The sequence below is a fragment of the Anguilla rostrata genome, chromosome 4 (assembly GCF_018555375.3).
Source record: "Anguilla rostrata isolate EN2019 chromosome 4, ASM1855537v3, whole genome shotgun sequence".
Classification (NCBI taxonomy): domain Eukaryota; kingdom Metazoa; phylum Chordata; class Actinopteri; order Anguilliformes; family Anguillidae; genus Anguilla; species Anguilla rostrata.
The window spans coordinates 36045090-36057883 of NC_057936.1; the positions used below are offsets into that span (position 1 = coordinate 36045090).

The 12794-nt window shown below is 46.5% G+C and overlaps 1 protein-coding gene across 6 annotated transcripts in view; it reads right to left on the reverse strand.

The window, feature by feature from the left end:
* Nucleotides 1-12794, reverse strand: part of LOC135253306 (zinc finger protein 521-like) — a 167289-nt gene that overhangs the window by 35585 nt on the left and 118910 nt on the right. For all 6 annotated transcript variants that reach the window (XM_064332430.1, XM_064332429.1, XM_064332423.1 and 3 more), the window contains one exon: nucleotides 9143-9274. In XM_064332430.1, the coding sequence (XP_064188500.1) occupies nucleotides 9143-9274 (132 nt within the window). The remainder of the gene's footprint in view (nucleotides 1-9142; nucleotides 9275-12794) is intronic.

The window sequence follows — 12794 nt, forward strand, 5'->3', positions numbered from 1 at the left end:
CACACCTACTCTGCACACGTCACACACCTAGCTCTGCACACGTCACACACCTCTCTGCACACGTCACACACCTACTCTGCACACGTCACACACCTACTCTGCACACGTCACACACCTACTCTGCACACGTCACACACCTACTCTGCACACGTCACACACCTACTCTGCACACGTCACACACCTAACTCTGCACACGTCACACACCTACTCTGCACACGTCACACACCTACTCTGCACACGTCACACACCTACTCTGCACACGTCACACACCTAACTCTGCACACGTCACACACCTACTCTGCACACGTCACACACCTAACTCTGCACACGTCACACACCTAACTCTGCACACGTCACACACCTAACTCTGCACACGTCAACACCTAACTCTGCACACGTCACACACCTACTCTGCACACGTCACACACCTACTCTGCACACGTCACACCCTTACTCTGCACACGTCACACATCTACTCTGCACACGTCACACACCTAACTCTGCACACGTCACACACCTAACTCTGCACACGTCACACCCTTACTCTGCACACGTCACACACCTACTCTGCACACGTCACACACCTACTCTGCACACGTCACACACCTACTCTGCACACGTCACACACCTACTCTGCACACGTCACACACCTACTCTGCACACGTCACACACCTAACTCTGCACACGTCACACACCTACTCTGCACACGTCCACACCTACTCTGCACACGTCACACACCTACTCTGCACACGTCACACACCTAACTCTGCACACGTCACACACCTACTCTGCACACGTCACACACCTACTCTGCACACGTCACACACCTAACTCTGCACACGTCACACACCTACTCTGCACACGTCACACACCTACTCTGCACACGTCACACACCTAACTCTGCACACACGTCCCACACCTACTCTGCACACGTCACACACCTACTCTGCACACGTCACACCCTTACTCTGCACACGTCACACATCTACTCTGCACACGTCACACACCTAACTCTGCACACGTCACACACCTAACTCTGCACACGTCACACCCTTACTCTGCACACGTCACACACCTACTCTGCACACGTCACACACCTACTCTGCACACGTCACACACCTACTCTGCACACGTCACACACCTACTCTGCACACGTCACACACCTACTCTGCACACGTCACACACCTAACTCTGCACACGTCACACACCTACTCTGCACACGTCACACACCTACTCTGCACACGTCACACACCTACTCTGCACACGTCACACACCTAACTCTGCACACGTCACACACCTACTCTGCACACGTCACACACCTACTCTGCACACGTCACACACCTAACTCTGCACACGTCACACACCTACTCTGCACACGTCACACACCTACTCTGCACACGTCACACACCTAACTCTGCACACGTCACACACCTAACTCTGCACACGTCACACACCTAACTCTGCACACGTCACACACCTACTCTGCACACGTCACACACCTACTCTGCACACGTCACACACCTAACTCTGCACACGTCACACACCTCGCACGTGATCCTTAGGCAGCGCAAACTCTTCACTGCCCAACTAAACACTCACACTCCCTCAGAGCGGGAATAAACCATTAAATACGAGTTCTGCAAATCCTGAAAGAATTACTGTATGTGCCTCGCTTTGGAAACCGTGAGCTTTTTAAACTTTGAGTAAAGAAAATTATCAGTAACCTTGCTGCAACCATGACATTAACAATAGACACAGGAAATCTCTCAGAACAAGATATGAAAGCAATACTCGCTCATATGAACAATTTAATCTGCCTTGCGGATTTATAAATTAAACTTTATTCTCGTCTGGTGATATTCACGCGAACTTCACTGCAAGGTACCGGATAAAACAGTCACGCGTGCAACTGTCACTGACATCTAGAGTACGCGACTGCTGATCTATACTTGATATGACAATAATCGCGAGCCCCCATCAATGAGGTCCCCGTTAGGGAGCCCGAAAATAATCTAGCCCTTCTGAAAAAGTGCGCTGCAGCTTTAATCAATTTCGGGGGAGCCTGCTTTTCGACGGGGGTGCGGGGGTTGCGGGGGTGTAGGACGGCGGGGCGCAGCGGACGTTCCCGGCCCGCACGCGGGGCGGCGGCGTGCTCCCCGGCCGGAAAAACCAATCAGCTTCTTCGTCCCACAGAGCGTCCCCCTCTAGCTTTCATTTCCATCCGTCCTTGGGGGAGAAGGGTGGGGTGCTGGTTTGAGGGGGGGGGGGGTTGGGGAGGTAGGTAGTGGGCGAGATGGCGAGAGGGGGCGAGGGGGGGGGGGGGGAGGAGCGGTTGGGGAGGGGAGCGGTAGACCTCTCTGCACTGCGCCAAGCCACGGCTTCTGTCCTGAAGGTGCACTCTCTCACCCGACCAATCAATGGCAGCCCTGGGGATGCGCCCGTCAAATCAGCCGCTGGAAAATTAACACCCAAATGAAAAAACATGCTTTGTATATTAAGCGCCACTGGTGGGGTGGGGGGTGGACGGTTGGAGGAAGACAAATGTCAATAAACCTCAAAAGGAGGAGAGGGATGGTCCGGTGGGAGAGAGGGAGCGAGAGAGAGAGAGAGAGAGGGAGGGATGAGGGGCAGCCTTGATTTACGGTTTATGGAATGATGTGCTTGTCTGACAATGGCAGCGGAATAAATCTGGGGGTTATGAAGTTGACAGAGGGCCAGCGGAGGGACGGCCACTGCAGTGGGGCCAGGGCTGTTCCCCGTGTCCCGTCCGTCGATCCGAGGGGGGGGGGGCGAGCCCCTCCGTTTTACTGTGTTCCTGCTACACGCTACGCTGCAATTCAATGTTTTTTTTGCCACACGGGCAATGGGCTGAATATGGAGTTATGAGGAGCGCAAACACAAAATCCTATTTTCCTTGCAGGCTGCCCCTCCCAAGGGCGGAAGCTGAAACAGAATATCACCTTGCCCGCGAGCCTGGCACCTGACAGCCAGCTCAGATTTATTACCCCCTGTATTCAGACCCTTGTTTGACGAATGGGAGCTCGACATTCAACCGCTGTGCCTTGAGAGGTGAGGAGGGGAACCACGGTAACAGTTACGGCCGCGGCGGAACAGCGTTAAGGCCCCCTTTGCCGAAGCGGCGGCCCGACGCTCACCTCGCCGGCTCTTAAACGCCGCTCCGTCTTTTTTTCGCAAGAACAATACGCCGAGACGAAACGGAGGGCCCCTGCCAGGGCGATCTGCGCCCCGCATCCTCGCGAGCCCTGATCTCATTGGCTGCCGCCATTCTGCCGACACCACCTGGCCCCGCCCCCCTCCCCTCCCTACTGCCCCCAGTCGGTCCCCAAGAGATAGCTTCCTTGACTGCTCGCTCTACCCAGCTTGCCTCTCTGAATCCCCCCCGGACGACCAGGAAGCATCTGCGTGAGTCAGGTAATAAGACTGATGTGATGGAATCCCTACACTGGCTGCCTGAATGGTCCATCTGGGTGCATTATTTCAGAGGCTGATTATATTCGGGAGGCGGAAATTAGCTTGTTTTGACGCCGCGGCTGGTAAATCATGGGCTAATTGAAAACGCACCTCTCGTTAAAGCCGCCGCGCATCAGACGCCGCCTGGCGTAGCCGTCCCGAAGCTTCCGAGACGGAGCCGCGCGGCTCGCCGCCGCCGCCGCCGCCGCTGGCGGGAGCCCGGCTTCCGGAAAACAGAAATCATGACATCATGCCTTCCGAGGACAAAGACCACACGGCTGAAGGCTTCAGTGGCGAATGCGCACAGGAAAGAAAAACTGATGCTGGAAGGACGAGGCCCCCCCGAGATCCTGAACTAATGTGCAAATTAAGCCCTTGATATTAAAGCAGAGTTGCAGGCATCTTCCAAAGCGATTACCCTACAGAGAGAATGTATTAATAACACAAATCTCCGCAGTGATTCCGATGTTACCGCGATAGTTTTAATTTATTTAATCCATCCAAGATGATTATTTAATTCAGATTCCCGAATCAATATCACAATGTTTATCAGGATCATATTCGGTACGTATACGAGATTACTTTGCAAGGTAGTTTCCCCATATTGACCACTTTGCCTCTTTACATAAATAAATACATATATATGCATGTCTTTATGAGATGAGGCTGGTTTAAATTCAAACAGTTTCTCTACTTTTTCCCTAGCTGGAGGCTCGGACAGTTACTCTTGAGCCACTGCCGTTCCGCTTCGTGAAACACTGAAAGTGAAGCGCAAGACCTCGTCCAGTGAAAGCCAGTGACTGTTATCCGCAGTGAAGGTCAGAAGAGCAGACGATAAACAGTGCCATCATTTGGAGGGGAGGCGTATCTCTGACTGATAACGAAAGCCCCATTTCCATTGCACAAAAGTGGGCAACGGAAACGGGGCACTGGGCATATCATAGCCAATAAATGTATGCTGCTGCCAGTAAATGCATAAATATTGGTGATCAGGTCAAGTCATATTTAAAGTTTCATTTCTTTCAAATTTGTCCATTTTTGTAGCTAACAGGGTAGCCAAATTTAGTTTCCAGAACTATTCACGATACATCTAGAACCCTTTAAACTGCGCGGTACGGTACTGTACTGTATGCTACGGCAGTGGAAAATGAGCTAAATAGCAGGCAGTTACTGTAAATGCCTGATGCATCATTGGAAGGAACTAATTCAGCCATAAACTGAGGAATACATATTGTGTGGAAGCAGTAAAACACATTTAGAAATAATCACCATAGTCAGAAGGACGCTCTAATGAAAAACAAGATAAAATTTGAACTGAACATCTGATTTTCATCACACATTTTTGAATACAACTGAAGAAACTCTGTTGAAACAACAGAGACAAAACACTGAATCACATGATATATATATATATATATATATATGCATGGTGGTGGTAATTCATTTTTTTAATGATAAAAAATGTATTTTTAGAAATGGCTGCCTTTCAATGTGCGTGGGTAAATGTGCTTTCATATTGACATGCTCAGTCACTCAAATGCACATTACTTTTATTAAAAGGTTATTAAAACATATTTGCATGAAACCTATTTTTTTTATTTTTATCTTTAAGTGGTAATTCATCCACCTCCAATTCATCACTGTCTTTCAGTGTCTTATTGTATGAATCTGAAAGCAGGTTAGCATTAAAGTGATCTTATGGCAGGTCAGTAATGAAGTGCATGGGTTATAGTTTATAATTCCTTAATTAAAGCTGATGCTATATGCTAAAATTATCATATGATCACATATCACATTAGTCAGTTTTTTAAACATATGAAATAATTTTTCATTCCAATAAATATGCACGAAATGGCTCTGAATTGTAAGAAAGGCACCATTTTAATTTGGGAAAGATAGGCCCCTCTTTACAGAGGCATTCAAATTCCCCACGCTGGCATTTTTCAGCCATGTGTTCTACATTTTGACAACATATCTGTCGGCTCACTCCTTCGGGGTAGAGCTTCTTGACGCCGCGCGGAAAAAAGAAACGACGGAGCGAAGCCACGCGGGCGGACCGAAACGCGTCCCGGTGCCGATTTCAAACGTTCAGAGTCTGAACCTTAAACCCACTTTGAGCAGGAGCGGAGAAGGAGCTGACAACTTTACAGATTTTATTGCGCTGGCAATTAACCCTAATGACCCAGGAACAGGAGAGGAATTCCCTCAGGACCGGCTCCACTCTCACTGTTGTGGTTGCTTGCAGAGGAAAACACTACCAGGACCACCATCAACAGTTTGCACATCTTTATTTGCTGATTACATTCATTTATTTCTGATTTGGGGGGCAATTTGTAAAAACCCTGTATGCAGCAAAATTCTCAAGGCCTTGTTAGCCAGGAGATCTTCAGTACTGTTTTCATATAGCAGGAACAGCATCAGCCCTGCTGTAAACTTCTGGCCCTGCGATGGCTAGCTCCGATTTTTCAAGCAAACATATTTTTCACTCGCGCCTAACGTTCCCACATTCAGATAACCTCCCGAATTCCCCCTAAAAAGGCTCGAGAGTTTCAAATGAATCCGGCGATCGCTTTATTGAGATACTATGCCAAATCATTTATGATTACACAATGTACCCTTATGCTTCCAGTCGTTTTTATTAAATCCAGGGGTCAGTCCTAAAGCCTCATTGAACCAAAATAATGTCATTTAATCAAAGATAATGAGATAGATTAGGGTTGTTTATGGAAAACAAATATGGTGGAACTTGTTTGCCATAGCATTTAAAAATTAAATTTGCAGACCAACTAAAATCTCTCTTTCAAAAACATTGACTTCCTTTAAGAAAATTTTAGATTAAGGGAATTTTAAACTCCTTCAAAACCAGGTGGTCATTTAAATTTTGCCAGAACATCATCGCCACTACATTTGACGGCCTGACACTTTCAAGACTGTAGTGACATCATAGGCGAATTTCAGCTTTGTAACTTTCTATTGTAGTGTGTGAGGGTCTATGACCTGAAAGTCATGACTTTGTGTTAACCTCTCTAAGACATCCCAAAAACATTCTGAAATGTCAGAATTTTTGGCCACAGTGTGAAAGCTCCTGTGACAAAATTCCCCTATGATCATGGTCAGTTGAGATTAAAATAAGAAAGCTGTATCTGTACCTTCCTCAGTATAAACCAAGGCTATGCAAGCAAAAATATAAATCAAAGAAAAATGGCACAGCGCTATTTAAAATCTATATTTTACTGAGGGAATAAAAGAGCAGCAACGTTTCGGCCATTCGACCTACCTCTGGCTGCATGAGATATAGTGACACTCTAAATGTTTTAAACAGTAGTCAGACTGCCAGACACAGGTGTAGTTCTTAATTGGCAATTAACTTGCAAACACCTGAAAAAAATCAGGATCACTGAGTAACATTTTTTGTTTTAAGCTTAAGTAGATATTCACGTAAATGAAAAGCCAATTTAATGCATAATTGCCGTTGATACATTTCTCTATAAAAAACCAAACTAACAAATGGCAGCCATAGTTTAAATCTCTGACATCTGGAAAAAGGAGAGAAAAAAGAAGAAGAAAGCCCACCCCAGCAATAGTGTATAATCAGCAAAAACAGAATTCCAGAACATATTTGTGCTCATATTTGTTTTGCTCATTTTGAGAACAGACTCTGTCTTAAAGTGACAATCTCGAAGATTTCAGTTTCGTTCTCTATGGCAGTGCCAATGGCGAGAAGCGATAATTGCAGGTGTGTTTTTGGACCTCACTTCCCATAGATCCAACCGGATCCAACCAGTGTCGCCTGTGTGACGTCAGTCAGTTGGCACGCCAACTATAACACTTACTATTTACTGAATAAAAAACGGTTGTTATAAAAGTAACGTTATGTACATACTCATTCGTTGTCTAACATTAGGCTAACTCAAGATGTCTTTACACTGCCGAGCCGGGTTAAAATGCCATAGCAAACCTGGGGTAGAATTAGTGATGATCAATTTCTGCAAACGTTCTTTATCCACCTTTTGCCCGGTATGAACATCTTTACACTGCAGAGAAGAATTTGCGGGATTCGCTGTGGCACGTGCAATTATGTATCTCGTGCACAATAAGAAGTCTTTTTCGTGGTACTGCCTTGCAAAATGTTACCCCTGGTGTTTCTGGTTTTGCTAGCTAAACTGTTCGAGAATAAAGCTGAGCTGGGTGTTAAATTAGCATTCAGAACAAGAAGAATAAAACAAAAACAAAGGAGATTTAATCAAAAAAGGGCATAAAGGCTGAAGGAACATATGGAAGCGTAATAAAATTATAACAATGCTAATCCATACTGCCGTATTCTTTTATTTAGTTTTCTCCTGCATGACGTCTTCAGAAATCAGACCCGGCTCTGCTCCCTATACCCCGGCTTTATTTCGATCATTATAATATATTGATGAACTCGATGGCAATGTAAATAACGGTAACGTTAAGGCCAGTTCAAATCAATGTTTTGCAACGAGGCGAAACGGTTGTAGAATGTTGCAGAGAAAATTGCAGCGGTGTAAACTGGCTAGTAGCAGAGCCGCTGCCTGCCCTGAGGTTTTAAAAGACCGTCCTTGTAAAATCGCCAAGTGCAGTTTTAGAACGTTTACAATCAGACGTCTTGGAATTTTGCAAGTTGCACCCAGTCTTGTTGCGAATCATTGATCTGAAGTGGCCTTAAGTTAGCTACACTGCAACGTTGCAACAAGGTAGTATTGCATGCGAGAGACGGTTTGCGAGGTCGGTACCGGTCGGTAGTGTTAGCTAGCGTTTTTTTCTAATTGTTAGCCGACATTAGATTGTGTTAATTACATTAGCTAGCTAGCTAACGCAACGTTAACTGATATGAGAGATGGATACTGTGCGCAACGTTGTCTAAACTAATGTTGTCTTTCTTGACATGGTCCGGTAGCTAGCGTTAGCTGTGTAAATATCTATGTAATTTAGTAAAGTTACATTGTCATTAAATGTAATACGAAATCTACATCAACAAATAATATGATCTCTCATGTTACACAAAAACCATTTAGGGTTCCATAACTCCCCCAACCCCCCCTTTCTCTGTTATTGTCATGCATGCAGACACAGTAAAAAACAGTACGCCGCTCACACACAAGTGAGTTGAACAGCGAGCCTGTTGCGTTAGTTCCGCCTACCCTCTCTGGCGGACCAACCACTGATGGGTGATGAAAAACGTGTCACTAACTGTGCGCCGCTTGTGATTTCTTCCCGGGAATGTCGCCACAGACACCAAGTTTTTTAATCATGAATTATGATATTAATAATAGTATAAATTAATATAAAAATAGGCTCAATCACCACTGTGTTACCCAATGCAGCGATAGATAGTGACTTAAAAGACATTTATTTTAATGAAAATCTTCGAGATTATTACTTTAAATACCATGTTTTAATGGAAGTTCTTGATAATGAGTGTGTCAAAGTCGTTGATAGTCATTCCAGCGCTCATCGTTAAAACAAACACAAACCACAAATGGCAGATCAGGTGACAGATCAGTTGAGCAGAGCTCAGAGATCAGGGAACAGATCAGTTGAGTAGAGCTCAGAGATCAGGGGACAGATCAGTTGAGTAGAGCTCAGAGATCTGTCACAGCTAGAGACACTAGGTGATGGGGTTAAGTGGCACACAGGTAAACGCACTCACCTGTGAAGCAGACGGGACACTTGAAGGTCCCGCCCATTCCCTCGAAGCTGTGCTCGATCAGGTGGCACTGCAGTTTGGCCGGGGAGTCGAACGTTTGGCTGCAGAGCTTGCACTCGTGATTCAGGCCCTCCTCTGCAGGGACAAGAAACAAAAACAGAAAAAAAGGTCCCTTAGCCTTGCCTCTACATGCACATAAATAACAAAAGAAGAAAAAAAAACATCAGGTTAAAGGAAATAGATTTAGCACTTTCTGTGCTGTGGCAGATTAACTGAGGCCTGGCTCCAGGCATTTGTTTTGTTTTACATGTCCTTTGAATTTCGATCCTTACAACAATACTCCCTTCTACGTTTTTTTTTCTCATTTCAATGTTTACATAATGTGTTCTGATAAAGCTCCCTCCAACTAGACGGCCACCCATCCCCAGCACACACACGTACACACACACACGCACACCCTGTAAAATTACATATTCAATAAGGTGCACCTTTAAAAATGGGGGTTTGAGGGGAGCACTCTCCCGCCTGTGAACAAACACAACGTGAGATGACTCCACCGGCCTCTTTTTTTAAAAATTCAGATTCGATGAATAAAGATGAGGGCGAGATGTTTGCTTGGCACCGCGAACATAATTCCGGAACGTCTTATCAGGTGACACGGAGACGCCGCCCGGAATCCTGATGCCGGCAGAGAGACTGGCGCCTGATAATGTTGAGCGTTTTGACATTTACCTCTGGCTCCTCCCGTGTTTAATGTTAGCAGGTGGAGCTTAAAATTGATGGCTGAACAGACAGAACATTAACATCAATCACAGTTCATCACCTGGCGCGCCGCGCTCTCCCCGTCTCCCTCCCAGACGCTGGGCGTTGAGGCGCTCTGAGCACCGCTATGATGCCGTCCAACACTTTCTCCCTTCACGCCTCGCTGTTATTTTGTGTACCTTTACCCGCGCTCATTTTCCGTTGAGTTATGAGGCCTACGATACGCCCACCTGGGCTGTGGAATCCCCTGCTCGATTTGTAATATTAAATACTTCTACCGGTGTGTGTGTGTGTTTTTTTAAGTGCCCAATAATGAAACAAACAAGTAACCAAATAGTTTACTTGCCACCGCTTTCAGGCAAGGGATTGTGGGGGGGAAAAAAGGCGGTAGGCCTGTTTCAGGAGAGCGGGCCTGCTCTGAGGCGAGACGCCTGGCTGCAGTTCACAGAGGCCGCGGGCGTTCCGTGAGGGGCGGCCTGGGTATTGCAGTGCCAGTGTGGGGGAAACAATGGGTCTGCTGGGATTATGGGTACAGCCAGGCTTCGCTAGGCCGTCCCTCTGATGCCGGGTGTGCTTTAAGGTAGCCGAACTGCTAAGAATGTGCAGTACGATGCCCACAAACACAACTTCTGTCTGTTGGGTGTTAAATACCCCGTCGTTTGAAGTATAAATACACAACTGAGAGAACGGCAATGTCCCTAGTTATTTAAATCCTTTGTTATCGAAATATGAGACATGAAATTCAACACATAACTATATATATAAACCATTTCATTCTGCATGTTCACCAATGTTGTACTGAACAAAGGAATGTTTCATGTGGTCTGCTACACAGGTAGCTGATGTATTAAATGTATATTAAGCTGTCATTAAAATTCCCAAGATGATGAAACATCAGAAAATGACAAACAGCTGATGGCTGTACATGTTCCATGAGGGATAAAAGACCCTCCATTGGGTACTGTGGTTTACATAAAGGAGGAAACCTATTATTTTGAAACAAAGAAGTTTGTTGGGTGTGGTGTTCAGGAGAAAATAAAAGACATATCCAAACATTACCAAGAACAAAAAATCCCTGCAAAACAGACTCGGTACACACAAAGAAAAATAACACAAAATTATAAATGAAGGTGAAGACCCACCACACACCACTACGCTTTTTTCCAGTAACGACTGCGATATGCAAATTTTCTACATTGGACATGTATGGATCCCTATGTGGTCCAAATTACCTCCCTTTTCCCCCCATGGTTCTGTGCCCTACTGTGACTCAGTCCTGCTGCACCCCTGCTGGCATTTCGGCAAACAATCCTTAATTTATCAAGCCTGGCAGTCGGCGGCCGCAGGGTGAGACTCCGGGGTCGGTTGTCTCGCTCGTGAAAACGCCGGGCTATTCCCTGGCATAAGTCTCGCTTCCTTTAAACCACCAAAAAAAAAAAACCCCAAAAAAAACCCCCAAAAAACAAGCCCTGGCCCCTCAGATAGCCTGCGGTTTCTGACCAAAAAAAAAACGTAAAAACGAAGGAAGGAAGAGAAGAAACGAAATAAAACGCCGATGTGGAGCGCCGCATTTCACTTTTTTTTTGATCTGTTGCCTATGGCAAAAAAAAAAAAAGAAAGTTGGAAATGACATTTGCAGCTTTGCGAATCCCCCCGCCAGTGGAGCGGCCCCTCTACGCGTTCAGCGGGAGCCGAACCGGAGACCCCAGAGGTGCAAGAGGTCATGCAAGCAACGTAAATTAGCTGTCAATAATTTAATGAGAGGGAAGGGTAACCCAGGCCCTACCCTTAATTCTAATAGCCGTCTTCAGCGGAATAATGAAATATTTCTCAGGGCTGCTGCGCAGAGCCGTAATGATGCTTTGGGCATGTTTAATCTTTAATTGCCGCACTTCGCGAGAGTCTGTCTGCTCCGTCAAAGAAATAAATAAATGAAATTGAAAAGAAAAAAAAAAAACCCGCAAACAAAAGTTCATCCAGAATAGCATTGAAATTTTTAATACGTATGGATAAACACAGACAAACAGAAGACAAACGCAGTGAGAAGAGGAAGAAAAAAAAAACGAGCAGATAATCTCTCATTGGCATACAGAATGGGTGGCTGGGGCGGGGGGGCGGGGTGGCGGGGTGGCGGGGGCAGGGAGGGAGGGGGTGCATCCATATTTGACACCCCAGTCTTGTCTGTGAGGAACACAGGGGCCCTTGTCTTGCATGCTAAGTCAGGTGTTTGCTTCTGTCAGATATGACACAGATGGCTGCTAATGCTTGCTTGACAGAACAGCGCCGGCTCTGGTGTTACCCACTTGACAAGAGAGAAGAACAACAGTACATACATTGCGTGCGGAAGAGCCGCACAGCTTCAACTCTTTTTTAAAAATCTTTCTGTCCCTCTGTTTTTTTTTTTTTTTGAACAAGCGCAGGCGCAGAATGCTAATGCCGCCGGAGGAACAGGATCTCGGCGCCTCGAACGCGGAGATCCTGTTCCTCCTCTTTTCTCTTTCGCTCGTTTTAATTGAGCTCCGACAAAACCCGCGTCTGGGGCTCGCGTCTGGGAAAACGAGCCAGCGTAACGGGCCGTGTGATCCGTTCCCGTCAGCTGCAAACGGGACGGCTGATTGGCTGACGGGGCGGGGGGGGTGGGGGATCTTACGGCCTGGGAGCGGCCCTGCACTACAGAGCGCCGTGTCGGCGCTTTAATTATGATCCCGGCTACAGTAACTACATCCAGGAGCAGGGCCGGGGTGCGGCGGTCGCTCCGCCTGTTGCGAAACGCTGCTCGCGGAACACCGGCGCTAGTTTAGTACCGCCACAGTACCGCCACAGCTGATTACGCGTCTGACTGATTCTTCATCGCGCAAGCATGATACATCTCCTGTTTTACCAGTGATCAGCT